This window comes from Suricata suricatta, chromosome 15 (assembly GCF_006229205.1).
Source record: "Suricata suricatta isolate VVHF042 chromosome 15, meerkat_22Aug2017_6uvM2_HiC, whole genome shotgun sequence".
NCBI classification, from domain to species: Eukaryota; Metazoa; Chordata; class Mammalia; order Carnivora; family Herpestidae; genus Suricata; species Suricata suricatta.
The window spans coordinates 42,508,417-42,535,593 of record NC_043714.1 but is presented as its reverse complement, the minus strand read 5'-3'; the positions used below and the strand labels follow the sequence as shown (position 1 = coordinate 42,535,593).

The 27,177-nt window shown below is 33.7% G+C and overlaps 1 protein-coding gene across 10 annotated transcripts in view; it reads right to left on the bottom strand.

The window, feature by feature from the left end:
- Positions 1-27,177, bottom strand: part of VPS13B (vacuolar protein sorting 13 homolog B) — a 740,094-nt gene that overhangs the window by 593,856 nt on the left and 119,061 nt on the right. For all 10 annotated transcript variants that reach the window (XM_029923832.1, XM_029923833.1, XM_029923834.1 and 7 more), the window contains one exon: positions 16,292-16,473. In XM_029923832.1, the coding sequence (XP_029779692.1) occupies positions 16,292-16,473 (182 nt within the window). The remainder of the gene's footprint in view (positions 1-16,291; positions 16,474-27,177) is intronic.

Below are 27,177 nucleotides of genomic sequence, written 5' to 3'. Positions count from 1 at the left end.
AAAGAAAATCTTCTAACAGCTCAAAATATGTACATGTAGAACATATTGGGGGTGTTTTTTAGGTTTAGGAAAATAAGACGTTTGCAAACAGAGGAATAGAAAAGGCATATCACTATATCACAATCCTTTCCCTAAATGGTTAAAGAACTATTCAACAACTCCAAAACGTTTTTTATATGCACACCTGGGAAGAATACCATATCCGTAACTTTGCTCAGAGTTACACTGATGTGGTTTTAGACCAGATGTTTAAATGTTACAGTAAGTACATTTTCTTCCCCTCTTCTAAGGCAGAAGTAAAGTAAGAGGAATATTTGACTTCACTCCACAAGAGACCTATTTAATAGTTTGGCGGTTATGTAAGTAAAGGTAGCTTGGCTAAGTCAATGTTGACGACATACAGAACGACATGATCCTAATGAGTTGGAAAATATTGGCTCTCATGAGAATAGACCAGATGCTACTGAGCTGAGAAGGCTACTGTATTATTGAATTTCATTTTTATGAGGTAAAATTTATTATTCAACCATTAAGGTATCCCACATGAAATCTTGCATAAAATACTTTTACAGTTACATTCTGGAAAGGAGATTTTTATTTTAACATTAAGACATCACTTAAATGAGGGATTCAAAGGTCCATTTGATCACCTTCAGCATAGGTTTTAAAGTCTGAAAGCAATTTTCCTATAAATACCAGATTAATGGAAGGAACTACACTGAACAAAACAATGAACTACCTGCATAAGGAAAAAGTGGTAGCAAATTCCTTGTTTTCCTGAACAAAAAATAGCTATGTGTGACTGTATTTTATCATCTGGAGAATGACAAAGGTTAGGATCTCAATGATTTGAAAACCATCAGAAACATGAACAAAAATATGTAATTCAATAATCCCAATTAAAATATATTTCGTTGAAACTTTAACATCTCTGCTTTATTCTTTACAATTTATTACCTTAGATTTCTGATATTTGCTATTTTTTTCATTATATTGTTTCTGATGAACTCGCAAACTAATTATATTACTGTATTGCTGGTCTCATTTACCAGAGGTAATTTGATATAGCAGAAGTAATAGCAACAGGAAAGTCCAAAGGACCTTAAGCTTAGCCAAATTAGTCACTGAGTATCTGTGGGATGATTTTTAGAAAAAAATGCTAAATTGTTCTGAGCTAAATTTTCAACAGGATATATAACCTGCCAACATCAATATTACTGGTAAAAAGCCAGTGAAATTAAAGCATGAAAAACATCAACCTAAAAAAGGAGAGCCAATTCAGACTATTCAAGTCAGTTTTATGGTATCCAGCGGCATTATGCCACTCACTAGAGGAAAAATGTTTAGTTGACAGCTTTAAAGTACATACAAGTAGATAAAAGGCTAAGGTTTCAAATTTCTATTATCCCATCACATTGCAACACCCATTTACAGGTGTGCTGCTCTACTCCCCTCTGGAGCCCCTAGCAGGAGAGAGAATACACAGGCTCATGATAGGTTTCTGTGAAACAAGTATGGCCTCTTGTAAACAACAGCTACTGAAAGGGGCACAATGCACAGTTTCTTAATGAATCCAAACAAGTACACCTAACCAATGTCTTACATTTTATTCTTAAGTCATCGAATTCACTATTCATTATCCTATTTACTTTTTTGCCTTACTCTATGAATTTACCTTTACGCTATACCTTCTTAGCTAAGACACTGAATCACTGAGACCCCAGTTCCAACATAGGTTATCAGTCTCCAAGAACTTCACACCCTACAATAATACTCCATATGTAGTAACCCCATACAAAGGATCCCAGCAGGATTCTATTTCCAGGGGGGAAAAAATCACCTCCACAAACAATACTATATTTTGTCATCACAAGAACTCTGAGTAGGTAAGAAGATGATATAGCCATTATACAGATAAAAAAGTTAAATGAAATTCAATAAAACAAATGAGTTTCCTTTTGATAAATAATTAGTTACTGACAGAATTTCCACACTACAATTCAGGGATCTCTCCTAAGCTTCAATTGTTAGAAAGTGAAAATATTTTTATAACCTGACATAGATATTAAGACTTAAACTATACCAATATCTACATATATAAGACACAGATATAATACTCAATGCACAAAAGTAAGTTTTAAACAAGGATTAGCACAGAGCATTTTATTTGTTATTTGCTGCTATGGGGAAACAGACAGCACACAAACAGGAGACAGGGGCAAAGGAGAGAGAATCCCAAGCAAGCTCCAGGGTCAGCACAGAACCCATTGCAGGGCTCGATCCCATGACCCTGGGATCATGACCTGAGCCTAAATGAAGAGTCAGACACAAAACCAACAGCTACACAGGCGCCCTTTTCTTAGCTATTCTAATATCTTTTAATTCTGATTTTTGGAAGAGCTGAGAAAAAGTCATTGTAGCTTTATAAAACACATATTATTCAATATTCACATATTCTCTTAAAGACTTAGATAAACTCATCGCAAAATAGAACTAATTGATTCAACAAACTAAAATCATCTCTTGTTATTGTGACATACAGTAGATTTTAAAGAAGGTATCTTTTTACTTAAAGGCATTTTGTAGATTTGACACTTGAAATTCAATTCGATAACGCGTTTCTGAAGCACCATTATTACGCCAACATTTCAAATAGGAAGACTAAAGCACAAAGTTGCTGCAATATTCTGTTTTAAGAACCAGTGAAATTCAACCTAATGTTAAATTTTATACACAGAGACCTATTTAACAGCTTCAGTTATTAAAAGGAAAACTACAGTTAAATAGGTATTTTATCAAATCAAATTAATGAAATTTTTAAATACTTCTATACTTGTAAACCAAGAATACCATTATTTTCTGTCCTTAGTTTCCTTATGTAAAAATGCAGCATAAACAGAACACATATAAAACGTAAAATTATATTATGTTACTACTAATCATTAGCCACTCTTCACTAAGAGCCTTCTGTTATTATCATCAGGGAATCAATAAGCATTTTTTTCACTATCAAGATTTCAGAATAAATCTGTTTATTTTTAAAATTTTCCAGAAATGTATTTTAGTTTATTACAGACTTTGGCAGTGAAAAGGTGCCATTCCACAGTACATCTTCTAAAAAGGCACACCTATCAATGCTACATCTAGATAATTCCTAGATTAGGAATCTTAGAATTTGAAAAGCATGTCATTATTATCAAATTCTTTAAACTCTTTCTCTCTTTGGAAAAATACTAGATTTTCTTTTTGTTATTCAGGCATTTCTCATGTCCTCTCAGTTTCCGAAACTCAATTTTCAAGAGGAAATTGCACAAAAATTTAATTCCTATTCTCCCCAAGGAAAAACTTAGAGCAATCATATATTTACTAACAATGTACCTCTTTCATGTTTATAAATAAGCATAATATTTTTGCCACATTATATACATTCTATTTTATTTTATTCTTTATAAACTCTTGTTGGCAACCAACAAAGTTAATTTCAAACCAAATAGTAAGTCACAATCTACAATTAAATTAAATGATAAAATAGGATTTCAATTATGGATAAACATACTACAATGCCAGGGCGGCTCAGTTAACACTCTGACTCCTGGTTTTGGCTCAGGTCATGAACTCACAGTTCATGGGATCAAGCCCCAGGTCAGATCTATGCTGGCACCATGGAGCTTGGGATTCTCTTTCTCCTCTCTCTCTGCCCCACTCAACTCACATGAGAACATGTGCACATGCATTGTCTCTCTAAATAAACTTTTTTTGGAAAATGAATAAATAAACCCACAATGCCAAAAATCAGTAACAGTTCATTTCAGATATGATAATGATGCTTTGATGGTAGCAAAGATAACACAGAAATGTCTTACTTGCAAGCAGAACATGTTGCAAAACAGACATGGAGAAAACAAAACAAGAAAAGAAAAATTTAATCTAGAAGGTTAGCATCACTGAAATTGTTGGTCTTGGAATCAAGCTGAGTAATTAGAGCAGGCAGGATTCTAGGATATAACAAAGTTTGAAATAATTAAAAGGGCAAAAAAGAAAAAGCACCAGTAACAAGAAAGAAACAAGCCATTCTAAATTATAACAAGATCCAATGTAAAGATGTACCTAAAGGTACAATTAAAGAAAAATTAGACAAGTCACCATCAGAAAAATGAAAAGACAACCCACAGTATAACAGAAAACATTTCCAAATAATTTGGCTGATAAGGAACTTGTAACTAGAATATATAAACATTCTCATGGCTCAAAACAAAAAAATAAACAGGCTAATTTTAAAAAGTCAACAGAAGACTTAAAGTACATAAATAGCCAAGAAGCATATGAAAAAATGCTCGTTATCATTATCTATAATAAAAATGCAAATCAAAACCTCACAATGGGGCAGCACTACTTCATTCATACCCTTTTAGGATAGCTAGAACCAAAATGCCAGGTAATAACAGTATGGTTATTGTGGGAAAACCAGAACATTCATATGCTGCAGGCTGGAATATACAATGATAAAGCTGCTTTGGAAAACAGTCGGGCAATTCATCAAAACTTTAACTACACAGATACCATATGACCCAGCAATTCTATCTCTAGATATACAACTGAGACAAATGAAAAAATACGTCCACACAAAACCTTGTACGTGAATGCTCATGGCATTATTCAGAACTATCAGAAGCAGAAACAACCCCAAAGTCCATAACCGGTGAATGGATGAATAAAATGTGACATACAGTTACAAATGAATATTACTTAACAATGAACAGAAATGAAGTACTGATATGTCTGTCCTACAATATGGAAGAACTTCAAAACTGAAGAAATTCAGTGAGAGAATTCAGTTACAAACTTCTATATTTCTTATGGTTCATTAATATGAAATGTCAAGAATTGGCAAATACATAGAGACCAAGAAACAGATCAGTGTTTGCCTAGAGCTTGGTGTAAGAAAAACTTAGGGATTGATGACTAAAGAATCTGCAACTTCTTTGGAAGATAATGAAAATGTTCTCAAATTAATATATGTAATGGAAATGCAACTCTGAACATAATATCAACTAAATACTACATACCATAAAAAGATGAATTGTATGGTATATAAATTATATCTAATAAAACTTTAAAAATATTTTGACAGAAGGAATGAAAAGGAGGTGAGAAACCAAGGTAATCACCACAGAAACAGAGAACTACCAGCCAACATCTCTCATGAATGTAGATGCAAAAATCTTCAATAAAATACTAGCAAACTGAATCCAACAAAACATTAAAAAAATCATACACCATTAACAAGTGGGATTTACTCCCATGATCTGAGGCTGGTTCAATACTCACAAAAAATAGGCACCTGGGTGGCTCAATCACTTAAGCATCTGACTTCGGCTCAGGTCATGACCTCATAGTTTGTGAGGTTGAGCCCCGCACTGAGCTCTGTGTTGACAGCTCAGAGCCTGGAGCCTGCTTAAGATTCTGTCTCCCTCTGTCCCTACCCTGGTCCCACTCAGGCCCTCTATCAAAAATAAATAAAGATTAACATTTTAATAATTAAAAAAATAAATATAAAAATTCACAAAATATCAATATGATACTTCAAATCACTAAGAGAAAGGATTACAACCCTATGATCATTTCCAGGTGCCTAGGTGGCTCAGTTAAGGGTCCAACTTCAGCTCAAGTCATGATCGCATGGTTTGTGAATTCAAGCCCCATGTCAGGCTCTGCGCTGACAGCTCAGAGCCTGGAGCCTGGTTGTGATTTTGTGTCTCCCTCTCTCTATGCCCCTCCCTTGCTCATGTTTTGTCTTAATTTAAAACAATTTTTAAAAATGGTTTTAAAAACTATTTAATCATTTCAACAGATGAAGAGAAAGCATTAGAAAAAGTAGAACATCCATTTACAATAAAAGCCCTCAACAAAGTAGGGAACATACCTCAACATAATAAAGGCTTTATATAAAAAAACACACAGGCAACATCATATTCAATGGGGAAAAACTGAGAGCTTTTCCCGTAAAGTCAGAAACAAGAAAAGAATGTCCATTCTCACCACTTTTATTCAACATAGTCCTAGAAGTCCTAGCCACAGTAAACAGACAACATAAAGAAATAAAAAATATCCTGACTCGTATGGACAAAGTAAAACTCTATTTTTAGATGACATTATATTTTACATAGGAAACCATAAAGACTTCACCAAAAACTACTAGAACTCATAAATGCATTCAGTAAAGTCTCAGAGTACAAAATCAACATACAGAAATTTGATGCATTCCTATACACTAACAATGAAGCAGCAGAAAGGAAAATTAAGAAAACAGTCCCATTTACAATTGCACCAAACACAATAAAAGATCTAGGAATAAACAAAGAGGTGAAAGATCAGTACTCGGACAACTATAAAATGATGAGGAAAGAAACTGATGATACAAAGAAATGAAAAGATACTCCACGTTCCTGGGATGAAAGAACAAATACTGTTATATTATCTGTTAAAATGTCCATACCACCCAAACCAATCTACACGATTAATGCAATCAGTATCAAAATATCAAAGCATTTTTCACAGAACTGTAACAATCCAAAAACTTGTATGGAACCACAAAAGACCCCAAATACCCAAGGCAATCTTGAAAAAGAAAAATAAAACCAGAGGTATCACAATTCCAGCCATCATATTATAAAGCTGTAGTAATCAAAACAGTATGGTAATGGCATAAAAACAAACAATTGAACAGATCAACAGAACAGAATAAAAACCCAGAACTGAACCCACAACTACATCGTCAATTAATCTTCATAAAAGGAGGAAAGAATATCCAATGGAAAAAAGACAGTCTCTTCAACATATGGTGTTAGGAAAACTAGACAGTTACATGCAGAAGAATGAAAGTGGACCACTTCCTTACACCACACAGAAAAATAAATTCCAAATGAATTAAAGACCTAAATGTGAGACAGGAAACCATCAAAATCCTAGAGGAGAATACAGGCAGTAATTTCTCTGTTATTTGGCCATAGCAATGTCTTCCTAGATAGATCTCCTGAGGCAAGGGAAATAAAAGCAAAAATCAACTTTTGGGACTTCATCAAAATAAATAGCTTCTGCATAGTGAAGGAAACAATCAGCAAAATTAAAAGACAAACTGCAGAATTGGAGAAGATATTTGCAAATGTCATATCCAATAAATAGTATCCAAAATATATAAAGATCTTATCATATTCAATACCCCAAAAATAAATAACCCAATTAAAAAATGAGTAGAAGACATGAATAGACATTTTTCCAAAGAAGGCCAACAGACACATGAGAAGAGGCTCGTCACTCATCATCAGGAAAATACAAATCAAAACTATAGCGAGATAGCACCTCACACCTGTCAGAATGGTGAAAACCAACAGCACTAGAAACAACAGGTGTTGGTGAGGCTGTGGGGAAAGGTGAACCCTTTTGCACTGTTGGTGGGAATGCAAACTGGTGCAGCAACTCTAGAAAAGAATATAAAGTTTTTTTTTTTTTAATTTAAAAATAGAACTAGCCTACTACCTGCAATCACAACACTGGGTATTTACCAAAAAAAATACAAAAACACTAATTCAAAGAGATACATGCACCCTATGTTTATTTCAGCATTATTTACAATAGCCAAATTATGGAAACAGCCCAAATGTCCATCAACAGATGAACAAATAAAGACAATGTACATATATATGTATGTATATATAGTGTATATGGAATCTTACTCAGCCATAAGAAAGAATGAAATCTTGCCATTTACAACAACATGGATGGAGCGAGAAAGTGCAATGTTAAGTGAAGTCAAAGACAAATATCATATAATCTCATTTTATGGAAATTCTATATGAAATTTAAGAAACAAAACATACAAATAAAGAAGAGGTGCCTGGGTGGCTCAGTCAGTTAAGCATCCGATTTTGGCTCAGGTCATGATCTCACAGCTCATGAGTTCAAGCCCTGTATCAGGCTCTGTGCTGTGAACTCAGAGCCTGGAGCCTGCTTCAGATTCTGAGTCTCCCTCTCTCTCTGCCCCTCCCCCACTTACACTCTGTCTCTCTCTTTCAAAAATAAACATTAAAAATTTTTTTAATTTTTTTTAATGTTTTTTTTTTAATTTTTGATACAGGGAGAGACAGAGCATGAGAGGGGGAGGGGCAGAGAGAGAAGGAGACACAGAACCAGAAGCAGGCTCCAGGCTCTGAGCTAGCTGTCACCAGAGAGCCTGACGCGGGGCTCAAACCCACGAATGTGAGATCTGACCTGAGCCGAAGTCGGAGGCTTAGCCGACTGAGCCACCCAGGCGCCCCTAAAAAAATTTTTAAACATACAAAGGAAAAAGAGCAACAAACCAAGAAACAGACTCAACTACAGAGAACTGATGGTTTCAAGAGGGGAGACGGATGGGAAAACGGGTGAAACAGGTGAAAGGGATTAAAAGTACACCTATCATGGTGAACACTGAGTAAGGTATAAAATTGTTGAATCACTATGTTTCAAAACCCCACATTTCAGAAGACCCCTGAGGTTGGGACTGTAAAACAACGGCCATAAAAAGAAATGAAGAAGGGACATCATTATAATAAGTGGTCTATCATCAACCAATTGGGAAGCCTGGGTGGCTCAGTTGGTTAAGCAGCCAACTTCAGCTCAGGTCATGATCTTGCAGTCTGTGAGTTTGAGCCCCAGAGCAGGCTCTTTGCGGACAGCTCAGAGCCTGGAGCCTCCTTCTGATGCTGTGCTCCTGCTCTCTCTGCCCCTCCCCTGCTCGCTCGCTCTCTCTGAAAAATAATAAACATTTCAAAAATTGAAAAACAAAATCTAACAATTGTAAATATTTATGCCCCCAATTTGGAATGCCCCAAATGTATAAATCAATTAATTGCAAGCATAAAGAAACTCATTGCTAATAACACAGTAATAGTAGGGGAACTTAACACCCCACTTACAGCAATAGACAGATCACCTAAGCAGAAAATAAAGAAACAATGGCTTTGAATGATACACTGGACTGGATGGATCAACAGATATATTTAGAACATATTATCCTAAAGCAGTAGATTGTACATTCTTCTGGGGTAGACATGAGACATTGTCCATAACTGATCACATACTGGGTCACAAATCAGCCCTCAACAAGTACAAAAAGACTGAGATCATGTCATGCATATTCTCAGAACACAACTCTATGAAACTTAAAGGAAATCACAAGAAAAAACTTAGAAGGCCCTCAAATACATAGAGGTAAAGAACATCCTACTAAAGAATGAACAGATTAACCAGGAAATTAAAGAAGAAATAACAAAAATACATGAAAGCAAATGAAAATGAAAACATGACAGCCCAAAACCTTTGGGATGCAGCAAAGGCAGCCCTAAGAGAAAAGTATACTGCAATTCAGGCCTATCTCAAGAAGCAAGAAAGGTTGCAAGTAAACAACCTAATCTTACACCTAAAGGAGCTAGAAGAGGACCCGAAAATAAAGTCTAATGCCAGCAGAAGAAGGAAAATAAAAAAGATGAGAGCAGAATTAAATGATATAGAAGCTAAAGGGGAAAAGAACAGATGAACAACAAAAAAAAGAGTTGGTTCTTTGAAAGAATTAACAAAATTGATAACCCATAACATGACTTATTAAAAAGAAAAAAGAACCCCAATAGATAAAATTACAAATGAAGGAGGAGAGATCTTAACTAATACCACAGAAATATGAATAATGATAAGAGAATACTAGGAAAATCATATGCTAACAAATTTGGCAATCTGGAAGAAATGGACAAATTCCTAGAAACTCACAAACTACCAAAACTGAAACAGGAAGAAATAGAAAATTTGAACAGAGCCATAAACAGTAAAAAAAAAAAAAAAAAATCAAAAATCAAAAATCAAAAATCTCCCAAAAAAGAATCCTGGGCCAAATGGTTTCCCAGGAGAATTCAACCACACATTTAAAAAAGAGTTAATACCAATTCTCAAACTATTCCAAAAAAATAGAAAGAGAAGGAACACTTCAAACTCATAATATGAAGCCATCATTACTTTGATTCCAAAATCAGAAAAAGACCCCACTAAGACCCAGAATTATAGGCCAAGATCCCTGAAGAACATGGATGAAAAATTCTCAACATATATTAGCAAATCGAACTCAACAGTACATTAAAGGAATTATTCACCATGATCAAGTGGGATTTATTCCTGGGACTGGTTCAATATTCACAAATCAATCAACATGATACACCACATTAATGAAAAAATGATAAGAACCACATGATCATTTCAATAAATGCAGAAAAAGCATATGATAAAATATAGCATCCATTCTTGATAATGACCCTCAACAAAGTAGGAATATATGAAACATACCTCAACATCATAAAGACCATATACAAAAGACCCACACCTAATATCTTCCTCAACAGGAAAAACTGAGAGCCTTTCCCCTGCAGTCAGGAATAAAATAAGGATGTCCATTCTCAACACTACTATTTAAGATAGTACTGGAAGTTTAGCCTCGGCAATCAGATAACAAAAAGAAATAAAAGGCATCCAAATCAGTAAGAAAGAAGTCAAATTTTCACCATATGCAGATAATATGATACTCTACATAGAAAACCCAAAAGACTCCATCAAAAAAAATTGCTAGAACAAATACATGAACTCAGCAGAATTGCAAAATATAAAAATCAATATATAGAAACCTGTTGCATTTCCATATACCAGTAACAAAGTGGCAGAAAAATAAAGGAATCGATCCCATTTGCAATTGCACCAAAAACAATAAGACACCTAAGAATAAACCTAGCTAAAGATGTAAAAGGTCTATACTCTGAAAATATAAAACACTTATGAAAGAAATTGATGACATAATAAAATGGAGACGTATTCCAAGCTCATGAAATGAAAGAACACTGTTAAAATGTCCATACTACCCAAAGCAATCTACACAGTTAATGCAGTTCCTATCAAAATACCACCAGCATTTTTCACAGAGCTAGAACAATCCTAAAATTTGTATGGAACCACAAAAGACCTCCAAGAGACAAAGTAATCCTAAGAAAAACAAAACTGTAGATATCATGATTCCAGATTTCAAGCTATATTACAAAGCTGTAGTCATCCATACATTACGGTACTGGCACAGAAACAGACACATAGATCAATGGAACAGAACAGAAAGCCCAGAAATGGACCTGAACTATATGGTCAAATACTCCTCAACAAAGCAGAAAAGAATATCCAAAGGAAAAAAGACAATCTTTTCAACAAATGGTGCTGGGAAAACTGAATGGTGACATGCAACAGAATGAAACTGGACCACTTCCTTACACCATACACAAAAATAAATTAAAAGTGGATGAAAGACCAAAATATGAGACAGTAAACCATCAAAATCATAGAGGAGAACACAGGCAGCAAGTTCTTATAAGACACACTGCTGAAAGCAAGGGAAACAAAAGCAAACATGAACTATACGGAAAATGAACAATTTGAGGAAAAGCTTACACAGCAAAGGAAGCAATCAATAAAACTAAAAGGCAGCCTACCAAATGGGAAAAGATATTTCCAGATGACGTATCTGATAAAGGGTTAATATCAAAAACCTATAAAGACCTTATCAAACTCAACACCCAAAAAACAACCCAGTTAAGAAATGGGCAGAAGACATGAATAGAAGAAGACATCCAGATGGCTAACAGACAAATGAAAAGATACTCAACATCACTCATCATCAGGGAAAAACAAATCAAAACCATGATGAGATACCACCCCATATCTGTCAGAATGGCTGAAATTAACAACATAAGAAACAAGAGGTGTGAGCGAGGCTATGGAGAAAGGGGAACCCTCTTGCACTGTTGATGGGAATGCAAACTGCTGCAGCCACTGTGAAAAAACAGTGTGGAGGTCCCTCAAAAATCTAAAACTAGAATTACCCTATGACCCAGCAACTGCACTACTACGTATTTACCCAAAGGATACAAAAATACAGATTTGAAGGGGGATATGCACCCCAATGTTTATAATAGAATTATAAACAGCCAAACTATTGAGAGAGACCAGACGTCCATCAACTGATGATGGATAAAGGATGAGATACACACACACACAGGCATCAAAAAGAATGAAATCTTGCCTATTTACGATGATGTGAATGGAGCTAGAGTGTATTAAGCTAAGTGAAATAAGTGGAATTTAAGAATCAAAACAGATGAACATATGGGAAGGGAGTAAAAGAGACGAGAGAAACAAACCAGAGACCCTTAAAGACAGAGAACTGAGGGGTGATGAAGGGAGATGGGCAGGAGTTGGGCGAGATGGGCTAGCTGGAGGGTGGGTACTAAGAAGGGCACTTGTCATGAGCACTGGCTGTTGTAAGTGACAAATCCCTGCATTCTACTCCTGAAACCAGTATGCTAACTAAAATTTAAATTTAAAAAAAAAACAGAATACAATAAATAGTAAGATTTGGGGAGAGCAAAAAAATGTAAGAAAACTGGACATTTGGAAATGTGGCCTTATAAAAATACTTTAGCTAATCATTTTAATTCATCTATTATCAATTACTGCTGCTTAATTTGATTTAAAAAAAAATACAATTTCTTGGCCAAGAGAGGAAACTTCCTACATCATTTCATTTTCCTGACTTCCCCTAATCTGTAAAAATCAGTTATACTGATTTTAGGTTTCTCAATGACAAAGCATCAGGTTATGAATCACTTAACCTACAGTTATTGTCTGATCCACTTTGTATTATCTGTGCCAGGATTGTCAGAACAGAGTATTTCCAAGATAAGAAATTTTAATTTTTTAAATATTTTAATATTTATTTCTTTCTGAAGGAGAGAGAGACAGACAGACAGAGATAGAGCATGAGCAGGAGAGGAGGAGAGAGATAGGGAGATACAGAATCCGAAGTGGACTCCAGGCTCTGAGCTGTCAGCACAGAGCCCAACACACAGGCTCAAACTCACAAACTGTGAGATCATGACCTGAGCTGAGGATGGACACTTAACCAACTGAGCCACCTAGGCACCCCAAGAAATTTTAAGTAAGATGTTTTATCATAGGACAATCCATTTGATTAAATCAAAAATGGAAATAGAGAATTAGTTTGGTTACAGAGAAGGTAAATTATAGAAGTAAGTAACATCATTGCCTGCTTATTAACATGAAGTTTCAGGCAACTAATGCTAGTTAATGCAAAAAACTCTGTTGTGAACATCTCAGGAAATAGAAATTTGATAAATAAGCGAATTAGGTAGGCCCCACTGTAGGTCTTATGGGTAAGGACCTTTAAAAGAACAGACTTTGTATAGTAATTCCACATATGATTATGGTCATATGAATGGCAAGAACATATCATGTTACCACATTCAGACTGCTATAAAAAAAAATACCAAAGACTGAGCAGCCTATAAACAACAGAAATTTATTTCTCATAGTTCCTGAGGCTCAAAGTCCAAGATCAAGATGCAAGTATGGTCAGGTCCTGGTGTAAACCTCTTCCGGGTTGCAGACTGACAACTTACTGGGTGTCTTCACAGGTTAGAAAGGACAAAGGAGCTCTCTCAGGCCTCTTTTATAAAACATTAATTTCATTCATGAGGACTCCACTCTCCTGATCTAATAACCTTCCAAAGGCCCCTATCACCTAATACCATCACATGGGGCATTAGAATTTCAAAACATGAATTTGGGAAGCACATTCAGACCATAGCAGATAAAAATGTAATCCACCTAATATTCAACAGTTTAAAACTTTGTATGAGATAAAATTAATATAATATCACCCTTTTAATGTATATAATTAAAGTGCAGTTCAGCATATTCACAAATATAAAAATATCACCACTATCTAATTCCAGAACATTTTTATCACCAAAAAAAAAAAAAAGAAAGAAACTAATTCATGTCTAATAGTAATTACTCCACATTCCTCCTTTTTCCCGGACTCTGGGAATAATTAATCTGTCAACAATTAATCTACTTTCTGTCTCTCTGGATTTGCCTCCTGGAAGCATTTCATAAAATGGATTCATAATATGTGACTTTTTGCATCTGGCTTCTTCTGCTGAGTTAGCATGGTGTTCTAAGGTTCATCCATATTATAGCATGTATCAGTACTTCATTCCTTCTCATGTCTGAAAACAGTCCATTGTACAGAGATAAGTCATCTTTGCTATTCATCAGTTAATAGATACTTGTGTTGTTTCCACATTTTGGCTATACAGAATAATGCTTTGTTACCTCCTTTATAAGTGGGACCTAAAAAGTTGAATTCATAGACACAGAGACTAGAAGTAACAGTGGTTACCAGGAGCAAGAAAGTGGGGTAAATGAGAGATGTTGGTCAATAGGGTGCAAAGCTGCAGTTATGTAGAATGAGTAAGTCCTAAAAATATGATGTACAGCAGGATGACCATAGTTAATACTGCATATTGTATCCTGGGACTCTCTTAGGATAGATTTTGTGTACTCACACCACATAAAAAAAAAAAAAAAAAAGAGTAACTGTTAAGAAACACATAAACTAGTTACTTTGACTATAGTAATCATTTCACCATATATATCAAAACAATAAGAATACTTTAAACATATAAATCTTTCTAAAATAAGCACTTTTAAATGCAAAAAAAGTAATGCTATAAACATTCATGTACAAGATTTTGGTGGACACATGATCCTGTGTGTATAACTAACAGTAAAATTTCTGGGTCATATGGTAACTCCACATTTAACTTGTTAAAGGTAATGACCACAAGATTTTTCCCTAAACAGCAGTTATATTTAATCCAATAATTCAATAGCAACATACAAATTCTAAACAAGTAAAAACAGGGAAAAAATAGCAATTTTTTAAAAAGCATAGTTAAAATAGTACAAGAGGAGACAAAAATAAGATGATAGAAATAGTCACAAAATAATCACACCAACTTAAATGGATTAAATTCACTAGCTAAAAGACAGACTATAAAACATCATTTAAAATATTTAGCTTTATGCTATTTCCAAGACACATATTTAAAGCATAAATACGTAACAGGTTAAGTGAAAGAATGCAAGAGGAAGTACAAGCAAATGTGAAACAAAGAAAAGTTAATTGTAACTATGTTAATGTACGAAAAATAGATTTAAGTCAAAAGACTGAGGTGTAAACTAGATTTAATTAAAAAATTAATTTAAAAAGAGATTACAAATATGTGTGTATGTGTGGAAGGAGACATATGTGTTCATATACACACTAAAACTTGCATATTATTTCAGAGGATTTAGAGAATGAAAAGGCCTTTCATAAGTTCCAAGTTAAAAACTTCTAAGCTAATGAAACATTTGCCTTGTCATTTTATAGAATCCTAAAAACTGACACAAAACAACTATATAAAATTTTACATTAATCACTAGGCATGTCAAAAAAATAAAGGGCTTTAGGGGCACCTTGGTGGCTCAGTTGGTTACACGTCCAACTTTGGCTCTAGTCATGATCTCACCATTCTTGAGTTCAAACCCCATGTCAAGCTCTGTGGTGACAGTTCAAAACCGCGAGTCCACTTCATATTCTGGGTCTCCCTCTCTCTCTCTCTCTGCCCCTCCCCTGCTTCTACTTGGCCTCCCCCTCCCCCTCTCCTTAAAAAAAAGGGGGGGGGCTCTAATTATAATGGCTTTTCTTTAGAATTTACAAGTAATAATAAGATCTCAAATTATAATGCTCAAAAGCTAAAAGGAACTAAAAAAGGAAACATTCTGTAAATTTTTTGTTTACCTGTAAAGTTAAGTGACAAGATAAAGACAGTATCTCCTATCTTGGCATCAAAGTAGATTTTTTATTTTTAGTAGTTAACTCATTCATTTAAGGTATAAGAGTACACAAAAAGGATAATTTGCTTACCATGTTTTAAAGTATCGTGATCAAGAATTTTATTCCAGTTTACTAATCAAACATACTGTACTTATACTTGATTTAGCGGTCATTTCAAACATACACATTACATTGATCCCCTCAGAAGTTATCCACATAAGTGCTAAGGATTAACTGAACATGACACTGGTAAAAAGTAATCTCTTAAAACTCTAAAATATATCCAGAAATTGGTTGCAGGGAATAAAACTGAACAGCTTACCTCATACCCTGATTTTTTTTTTTTTGGAGCTATAAGTAATCCACTTGCACAGAAATACACTACACAATTTAAGTTCAGCAGGCTATACTTATAGATTTGAATAATAAAATATTAGTCACAACTAGTAAGAATTTTCCCTATACTTGCCAAGAAGATTGTGTTCTTACCTATAGTTTGGAAAACTTCATTCATCAAAGCTTCATTCACTGATAAAGAGTTGACGTTTCCAATATGAGACCAACTTTGATATATTGCTTGCAACAGCAATGTCTGTGCTCTTGTAGCTTGAATTGTGAGATTTGGAAGTTCAAATATACCTTCAGTTATAGCAATCTGAGATCTTTTGGTCCTACATAAGAAAAGAGAAAGAGTAACAGCATAATAAATAGCTCTTACAAATAATAACATATAAAAATGACCTAGATTGTAAGCAAAAAAAAAAAGAAGGAAAATAGAAAGTGTATATCAAAAAATATTTTAAATAGAATTAAATCAAATAGATATACAATTTCATACATAAAACAATTTTCAAAGCTTATTTATTTCTGAGAGAGAGAGAGAGACAGAGCACAAGTGGGGAGGGAGAGAGAGCAAGGGAGACACGGAATCCAAAACAGGTTCCAGGTCCAATGTTGGGCTCAAACTCACAAACTGCAAGATCATAACCTGAGCTGAAGCTGGCCACTTAACTGACTGAGCCACCCAGGCACTCCTACAATTTCATACTTTAAATTTCACTATTTGAGAATCTCTTACAATAAAAAAAATACAACCTGATGTCCATACATTCATACACACCCCCCCACACACACACAAATACATACTCTGTTCAAACAACTGTAAGTTTTCAACCAAGATAACTTTCAAAAGTAACAATGAAAATAATACTAGTTAATACTTAAGAAAATTTACTACCAGTTCTGCATTGTTCTATATGTCTTATATCTATTAACTCATTGAACCAAATATTATTAAACTATTAAGTAAAAATCCAAAAATTAAATCTAGGGATTCTAATCCGGAGGACTCTATTCTATACTTCCTCTCATAAGTATTTATGAAATATTTATATTATACCCAGGTTCTTATTAAGAACCTCTTTCCTTGAATGAGGTACCTCATATAATTTAATTTTCCAAATAACAAAGCTTCAAAGTAAGAAAATACTTAGTATGTCTATGAACAAGATGATAAAATTAATGAAATATGCAAGAGAAAGTGGAAAAAGAAAAACCAAGAGAAAGAAAAAAATTTAGGATGCTACTATAGTAGACTCAGTCACCCTATTCTTTCCTCAACCCCATAAACCTCTACCCTTTATCATCTTCCCAGCAGTATCCACCCAGAGAGAACTCAGCATCTCTTGCAAAAAAACCTCAGAGGCCTATCAATCCTACCTCTTACTGTAGTCACTGCTATAAAGACCAATTAATGCAGATTTTTACAGTCACTGCCTAAAGCAACTGAACAGTGAGAGGCTTCCAAGAGAATTACTTTGTGTTCATGTATGGACAGCCTGAACACTAGGGATAAATGTTTTCCTCCTTCTTGTTTCCCAGACAATTTTGAGGTGCATTTCATAATTATCTTAGGAAGGTTCCAGGACATCAAGGACCAAAGAAAAAAAGCCTCAAGTAATTGGGAAAAGCCTTCAAGAGCTTTGGGACAATGTCAGGCAACCTCAAACAGGTGTAATTGGGAGTCCCAAAATAGAGGAGAGAATTGAGAGAAGTGGAACAGAAAAATATTTAAGGCAATAATGGCCACAATTTAAAAAAAAACAATAAGCCCCAAAATCTTAGTTCAATAAACCCCAAGTAGAAGAGACTTAAAAGCATACCAAAGATGCATTACAATCTAACTGAAAACCAGAGTTAAAGAGAAAATCTTGGGGGTGATGGTCATGGTGGGGGGCACTTGTGGGGAGAAGCACTGGGTGTTATATGGAAACCATTTTGACAATAAACTATTTAAAAAATTAAAAAAAAAAAAGAAAATCTTAAAGACAGGCAGAGGGTACAAAAACACAGTTTAGATGGTACAAGGAAACAGACTTTTTTTCTTTTTTACAAAGCCAGTATTTCCCTGACCCCAAAACCAAAGACACTACAAAAAAGAAAACTGCAGATCCATAAACCTTATAACCATAGATGAAAAGTCCTCAATAAAATAAAATAAAAGCAAACCAAATTCAACAAGACACTCAAAGAATCATACACCATGATCAAGTATGATTCCTTTCAGAACTACAAAGATGGTTGAAAATTGAGAAGTTAATTGACATGATACACCATGTTAATAAAATTAAGGATAAAAATCATTCAATTATCTCAATAGATGCAGAAAAAGAAGGTGACAAAATTCAACATACCCTCATGATAAAAACTGAATAAAGTGGGTTTAGAGGGAACATGCCTCTACATAACAAGGGCCATATGTCAATCTCGAAGCTAACATCATACACAATGGTGAAAAGTTGAAAGTTTTTTCCTAAGATCAGAACAAGACTTGCTACTTTTATTCAACACAGTACTGAAAATCCTAGTATTGAAAAATTAATAAATGAATTCAGTAAAATTGAAGGATACAATATTAATACGCAGAAATCTGTTGCATTTCTATACACTAATAATGAAATAGCAGAGACAGAAATTAAGAAAATAACATTTACAACTGCATCAACAATAACAAAATTCCTAAGAATAAATTTAAGTAAAAAAACCTGTACTCTAACAACCCTAAGACACTGATGAAAGAAAAAAATGACAGAAATAAATGGAAAGAAATGCCATACTGATGGAATAATTAATTCTATTTACATATGCTTTTAATATGTATAAAATATACATATTGTTGAATCTTTAAAGGATTGATATTGTTAAAATATTCATACTACCCAAAGCAATCTACATATTCAATGCAATCCCTATCAAAATACCAATGGTATTTTTCAGAGAATGAAGAGAAATAATCCTAAAATTTGTATGGAACCACAACACACACATACACACACATACAAATACACACACACACACACACACACACACACACACAGTCAAAGCATTTTTCAAGCAAGAAGAACAAAGTTAGAGGTAATCACATTCCCTTATTTCGAACTATACCACAAAGCTATAGTAATCAAACAGTATAGCATAAAAATAGAAACATATATCAATGGAATAGAATAGATAGTCCAGAAACAAACTCACAATTACATGGCCAATTAATCTACAACAAATAAAGCAAAAATATAACTAGTGGAAAAGACAGTCTCTTCAATAAATGGTGTTAGGAAAACTGGACAGCTACATTGAAAAGATTAAGACGGGGCCACCTGTTTACACAATACACAAAAATAAACGGATTAAAGAACTAAATGTGAGACCTGAAACCATAAAAACCCTACAAGAGAACATAGGCAGTAATTTCTTTGACATTGGCCATAGAAATATTTTTCTAGATAGATCTCCTCTGGCAAGGGAAACAAAAGCAAAAATATACTACTGAGACTGCATTAACATAAAAAGCTTTTTGCACAGAGAAGAAACCACCAACCAAACAAAACGGCAACTAACTGAATGGGAGAAGATATTTGCAAATGTTAGATCCAATAAAGGATAAGAATCCAAAACATATAAAGAACTCATACAACTCAACACCAAAAAAACAAACAATGCAATTAAAAAATGGGCAGAGGACATGAATAAACATTTTTCCAAAGAAAACCTACAGATCGCCAACAAAAACATGAAAAGATGGTCAACATCATTAATCATCAGGGAAATGCAAATCAAAACCACAATGAGATACCACCTCATATGTGTCAGAATGACTATAATTATTGAAAAAATAATAAGTGAACAAATGTTGGCAGGGATGTGGAAAAAATAACCCTCCTGCACTACTGATGGAAATGTAAAGTGGTACAGCTACTATGGAAAACAGTATGGAGATTCTTCAAAAAATTAAAAACAAAACTGCAGTAAGATCCAGCAATTCCATTCCTGGGTATCTACTCAAAGAAAACACACTAATTATAAAATTATAAAAGATATATGCACCCTCATGTTCATTCCACCATGATTTACAATAGCAAGTTTATGCAACCTAAGTGACCATCAATCAACGAATGAAGAAGATGTGGTTTACACACATATGCATGCGCGTGCGCACACACACACACACACACAATGAATTAATAACTATTCAGTCATAAAAAAGAAGGTAATCTTGCCATTTGCAGCAACGTGGATGGTCCTTCAGAGTGTTATAACAAGTAAAGTAAGTCAGAGATAGATAAATTCAATGTAATTTCACAAAAAAATGTGGAGCTTAAAGACAAAACAACTGAACAAACAAAACAGAAGCAGACTCATAAATATAAGAAACAAACTGTTGGTTGCCAGAGGAGGAACAGTGGGGAAGTGGGAAGAAGGGCAAAACAAATGAAAGGGGTTAAGAGGTGTAAACTTCCAATTTAAAATTTACAAAAATCACAGTGATATAAAACAGAGCATAAGTAATACAGTCAATAAGATTGTAAAAACTTCGTATGATGCTAGTTAGAATCATCCTGTTGATCATTTCATAATATACAGTTGACCCTTGAACAACACAGGGGCCGGGCCCCTGACCCTTATGCAGTCAAAAATTCACATATAATCTTTGACTCTCCAAAAACTTAACTACTAATAGCCTACTATTGACCTTAAGCCTTACCATTAACATCAACAGTTGAGTAATACATATTTTGTATACTATATACTATACTCAGTATACATTACAAGACTATACTGTATTTATCAAAAATAATCCATGTATTTGTGAACCTAAGCAACTGTATATAAATGTTAAGTCACCATGTTGTACACCTGCAACAAATATAATATTGTAGGTTAACTACATTTCAATTTTTTAAAAGATAAAACTGAAAATATAAATATACAAATCCAAAAACTGAATATTTAACACTCCTCTCTTCAGTAAGTATTAGAACAAGTAGAAAGAAAAAGTCAGTAAAGATAAAAAAGATGAACAATGCAACTGATCAACTTGGCCTAACCAACACTTCACAGGACACACCATCTCAACAAGAGCAAAATATACATTCATCAAGGCAGACTACATTTAGTCCACAAAAACAAGCCTCAATATAATTAAAAGAAATGAAACCATACAGATTCTGATCACTGTGGAATTAAACTATAAACTTTTAATAAAAGAAAGACATTTATAAAATGCTCAAATACATGGAAGTTAAACAAAGAAAACATAACCCAAAACCCAGTCAGAAAAAGGATAGAAAACATTCACAACATTGGGGCACCTGGTGGCTCAGTCGGTTAAGCCTCTGACTTTGGCTCAGGTCATGATCTCACGGTTCATGAGTTAGACTCCCACATCAAGCTCTGTACTGACAGGGCAGAACCTGGAGTCTGTTTCGGACTCTGTAGCTCCCTCTCTCTCTGTCCCTCCCCTACTTGCACTCTGTCTCTGTCTCTCAAAAATTAATAAACATTAAAAAAATTTTAAAAAAAGAAAAGAAAATATTCACAATATCAAATAAAATGTATTTTTACAGAAAAGGTCAATCTGTTTTGTGTGTGTATATATATATATATACATATATATATATACACATATACACATATGTATATATACACACACACACACCCCTAATCTAGTGTTCCTGGAAAAAAAAGCAAAATCAAAAGACATGGTATACAGAAATATCTAACAAAAGAAATCTTGCCTAAAAAAAGACTCAAATCTACATACCAAGCAGACAGTGAGTCATAGAAAATACTGATTAGGAATGATCATTATCCTGGTAAAACTATACCAAAAAGATAAAAAAAAAAAATTCTATGAACATTTACTCAGGCAAAGTAATGTTGTGGTATCAGAACTTCTCCAGAATCTCTCCTCCTTTTTGTTATTCTCTCAAATCTGACCATTGCAGTCTAGTAAAAACAATGTGTGTATACAACTCACCACTAGAGGAATATAAGATTTCACGTAACATCTCTATACAGTTGAGACACTGAGATAAAACTATAAAACTCTTAGAAAGAAACATAGCTGTAAATCTTCATGATCTTAGAATAACAATTTCATAAATATTGTACCAAAAGCAAAAGCAAAAAGAGATAAATTGGACATCATCAAAATTCTTAAATATTGTGTATCAAAGGCTACCATCCAGAAAGTGAAAACCTAGAGGAAATATTTGAAAACCACATAGGTAATAAGAGCCTAGTGTCCATAGTATGGAAAGAACTTCCACTATTCAACAACAAAGATATGCAGCCCAATTTAAAAATTAACTAGAAGAGACATTTCTCCAAAGAAGATACACAAATAGCCACATGCACATTAAACGATACTCAACATCATTAGGGAAATGAAAATCAAAACTATAGTGAGCTGTCACTTCACACCTGCTAGAATGGCTATAATAAAAGGAAAATAAAATTGGAAAACAAGTGTTGGCAAGATAGAGAGGAACTGTAATCGTCGAGGTAGGAGTGGAAAACGGTTAAGTACGCAAAACAATCCATCAGTTCATCAAAAAAGTAAATACAGTTACTATATGACCCAGAAATTATATTGCTACAAATACACCCATAGGAACTGAAGCCATGTTCATATAAAAACTCATACATGCCTTGTTCACAGAGGCATTATTCTCAATTGTCCAAAAGTGTGAACAACCCCACCCAACAAACCAAATGAGCAAGGGATAAACAAAAAATATATATATATATATTCACATAAAGGAATATTATTTGGCCATTAAATGGAATGGAGTACTAATAAATGCTATAACATGAATGAACCTGGAAGGCATGCTAAATGAGAGAAGCAGAAAGGGCCACATATTATATGTTTTTGTTCATATGAAATGTCCAAAATCACAAAGATGGGGGTTTTTTAATTCAGAAAATGTTCTGCAATTAGATAGTGACAATGCCTGCAAAATGGTGTGAAACATACTAAAAACAAAAGAACTGTACAGTTAAAAATAATTAAAATCGTGTATGTTGTATTATGTGGATTTTACCTCATTAAAACAAAAAAATTTCCCTCAAGTAGTCAGAACTCTCCGAGGAACAGTGGTCTAAGTAAATATGGCCTTCTCTCACTCAAAAATATCAAAACAACAAAAAGAAAATAACCCAGTGCTTTTAATGAGCACGTCAGACAATTTAAAATATACAGTTTCACATTAACACATCTATCATCTTATCCATACAATTTTCAAGCATGTAATGGCAATATGTGGCTCTACCTAGATTTACCCATCAAGCCACAATCCTGGTCACACTTACCAGAAAACCCAAGGAACTGGAATGAACAGTCCAGGAAACAAATATGCAATGACTAAAACATTCTTTAAACCAAACAGGTAAAATAGTAGAGATCAAAAAAGGCAGATGGAAAAACAAAAGGACCTAATTCACAAATTTTTAATGCCACTATTGTTACTTCTGCTTTCCTAACACTGCAGCCATTTTATAAATCATTGTTTATTTTAAAAGCATTTACAAACAATGATGCTCTCAAAATTCCTGACCAAAAATAGTATATTAGTAGTGACACTGAACAAAAAACACTTGGAACACCTATGATATAAAATATACTATTAATCTAACCACTCTATCTTTAGTTAGATACTGTATGGAACACCCTATGGTGTAGCAAGAGCTATAGTTCTTATAACTATAGCAATAATTATTTATAAGGGAAAATTAAAGTGTGATTCTTTTTACAAGTGAGCCTTCACTATTGCATAACAAATTCAGCTACTGTATATGGTACTCTAACTTTCAAGCCATCATGTGTTACATAAAATGGTTCCCAAATGGGCAACATAGATTTGAATAAAAACTTAAACATACACAAAATCAAAATGATTAATTTATTCTACATTTAATAATGCCCAAGGGTAGGGGGCAATTCTCTCCTTCAGACTCAATTTAATTTGACATCAAATGAAAAAATTCACTCTGTACAAAAGCCGGAATTCAATAATAAACAAGCTATATCATCCATGTAGTACATGGCTTTGTGGTTTTATTTTCCAGCTGTAGAGCACCACAAATAAAAGTACATTTTATTATGCTTCTGTTAAGTACTCCAGTAGCATTTGAACTTTAACTATTTAGAAACACTTTGGCAAAAGATGTTAAGTTATACAATGTACCTGTTAATGTTAACATTATCAATGAGGAGAGGTTTCATTCCATTTTGTTCTGGTAAATTTTGAAATATTTCTAATAACAAATATTAAAAAAATAAATCCCCATGTATCCATTTCCTCAGACCCAATTCAACTAAGCATAACATCATACCATATTTGCTTCAGAAATCACAGATCAGTATCTTTTAAAACTTTACTTAAACTATTTGGGAGACTCATTAAAATGTAATGAATATGCACAATAAAACAGAATTTTCCTTATGATTTAGGTCATGATATTTTTATTTAATTTCTTCTTTAAAAAAAAACAGTTCAATCAAGTTCATACTAAAAATATCTAACAACTTCTGGACTTAGCAAATTTTTTTGAAAAATCACTAAACCAACTTTTTAACACCTAAGTTGGTGAAAATAAAATTTTTTAACAAATGCTTATTTCACATATCCAGAAGTCCCAATCTAAACAAATGTTCACTTTACAGAATAGGTTTAAAAACTATCAATTCAAACATTACTCTCAAGGGAAGAATAAATCTTAATGTAACTAGTGGAATAAACAACTCATTAAAACTCAACTTGGACAAACTCCAGGATAAATTTAGGGAAATAGAAATAAGTAGGTCTTGACTGAGTAGTAGCTAAGATTGACAATGAATATGCTCTAATTTACAAATACTTTAAAAGACTCTGTTTGTGCCATCTGCTGACAAATTATAATACAGAGCTGATGAAAATTCTAGACCAATTGGCCATTTTCTTTAAAGAAAATTCTTCCTTCGAATTGTAAATAATAAATGTGGAAGTAGTTTTTACATCTCAATGCAAAGGAATTAACAATCCATTCATGTTCATAGGCAAAACTTTTGCCATACACATACTTGAGGAACAGCCATCCATTCTCTTAACATCAACACACCTCATAGCAACTGAAAGAATATCCCCAGCAACAGCTGGATCTAAAGATTTATATAGAGTCCCCAAATGCAAAGCTTAAACCTACAAATTCTTTCCAAAAATGTATTTTTGTTATTACTCATATCCGGTAAAGTAAAATAAGATTAGATCACTTTTTCCAAAATAAAAGAAGTATGAAACTTCGCTAAATCAGAAATAAAGCAGTTTAAAAAGCTATGTATATTTAGTCCATTATACAATGACTCTTTAACTTACACATCAATACTCGAAAAAAAATTTTGTGTTTAATTAAATGGTACGTAAAATGAAAGATTAAAGCTCCTCTTTCCTACTCCTGATCCCACCCAAACCCCAGATAACTACTTAAAGTTTAGCATACACAACTATACACCTCTATTGATTTTATGCATTCATATACACTTAAATTTTAATGGACGTGGAGGGATCTACAGCCTGCTTTTTATAATTAAACAACATTCTTAGATATCAAGCTCTTTCTATATTAGTACACACATTCCTACATTGATCTTTTTAGTGTATGCTTGATAACAGTTTGAATATAGTTTCACATTTATCAATGTATCAGAATACCCCTTTCACCACATCCCCACCAGTATATTTTTTAAACAAAATGATTTTAGCATTGGCACATAACTATAAAATGCAAACTATATCATGTTATGAAAATTCACTATTCTTCAAATTTCTGAAATATTATTTCAATTTAAATATTAGATAATAGAGGAAAAGGAGTGAAACATGTATCATTAAAATAAAAATATAATAACTTCTGGATTACTATAATATGCAATGTTCAAAATTGTACAATGAACCATGGGTGGTAGCAAATGAACAAAATACAGAAGGAGCAAAATATCCTTTCATTTTCTCACCATCCCCTAGACAGGCTAATCAATATAAATAATTCACCAACTTAAGTAAAAATATTCAACTACTCAGGAAAAAAGAAAGGAAATATAAACATAGAGAATATATTTCATATATGTAATAATAACACTGAAATATAACCTTGAGAATTCTGATTAGAAAAATCACTAACATTGTAGTTCAAGTTCAGCAGCTAAAGTCACTGGTTTTTTTCCTTTGGCCAAGAGCACATTTTATACACATTATATAAACAAGAGACAGACTTGGCTGTCAAAAACACATATAATCTAAAACCTCATCAACCAGACAACCAAAAAAACAATGAAATCACTAAAAAAATTACCAGTTGCATGTAAATAAATACTACTTGTGCCTACAGTGGATTCAAGGTTTTGAGGGTAAATGTCCTCCATAGAAAAAGAAATGGTCCTTATGAAGGTTAAGCAAAAAGAAAGGATAACTATTAAATAATCATATGAACCAGTGTAAAATCACTTCTATGAAAAGTGCAGTGAAAAACAGAAACAATATCACGGGAAGGTATAAATTAGGGGAATGTGACCTAGTCAGAGGCAGTCTCAATTTCCAGTATCTATGGGTGAGTGAAAGTTGTTTAGGCAACTGACTAGTGAAACAATATGGTAAAATACCTGGCTGTATGTAGACCAAGTGAAAAAGGCAAAAAGTGTTGAGGGGCTAAGGAGGAAGATATTCAGATGAACACAGACAGCCAACAGGGGCCAGATCATGGAGGGTTAACACAGAATGTTTTAAAGATTTTAATCTTTACTGTAAAAGGTGGGAGAAGTATTTTAGGTAGGAGAATAACATAATTAGATCTATCTTCCAAAAGCAAGCCAAACAAACCCAACTACGGATGTAAGAGTTAGAAAAACTGCTCAACATCATTCATCATCAGGGAAATACAAATCAAAACTACAATGAGATACCACCTCACATCTGTCAGAAAGGGCAAAATTAACAACACAGGAAATGGGTGTTGTGAGGATGTGGAGAAGTTGGTGGCAATGCCAACTTGGGCAGCCA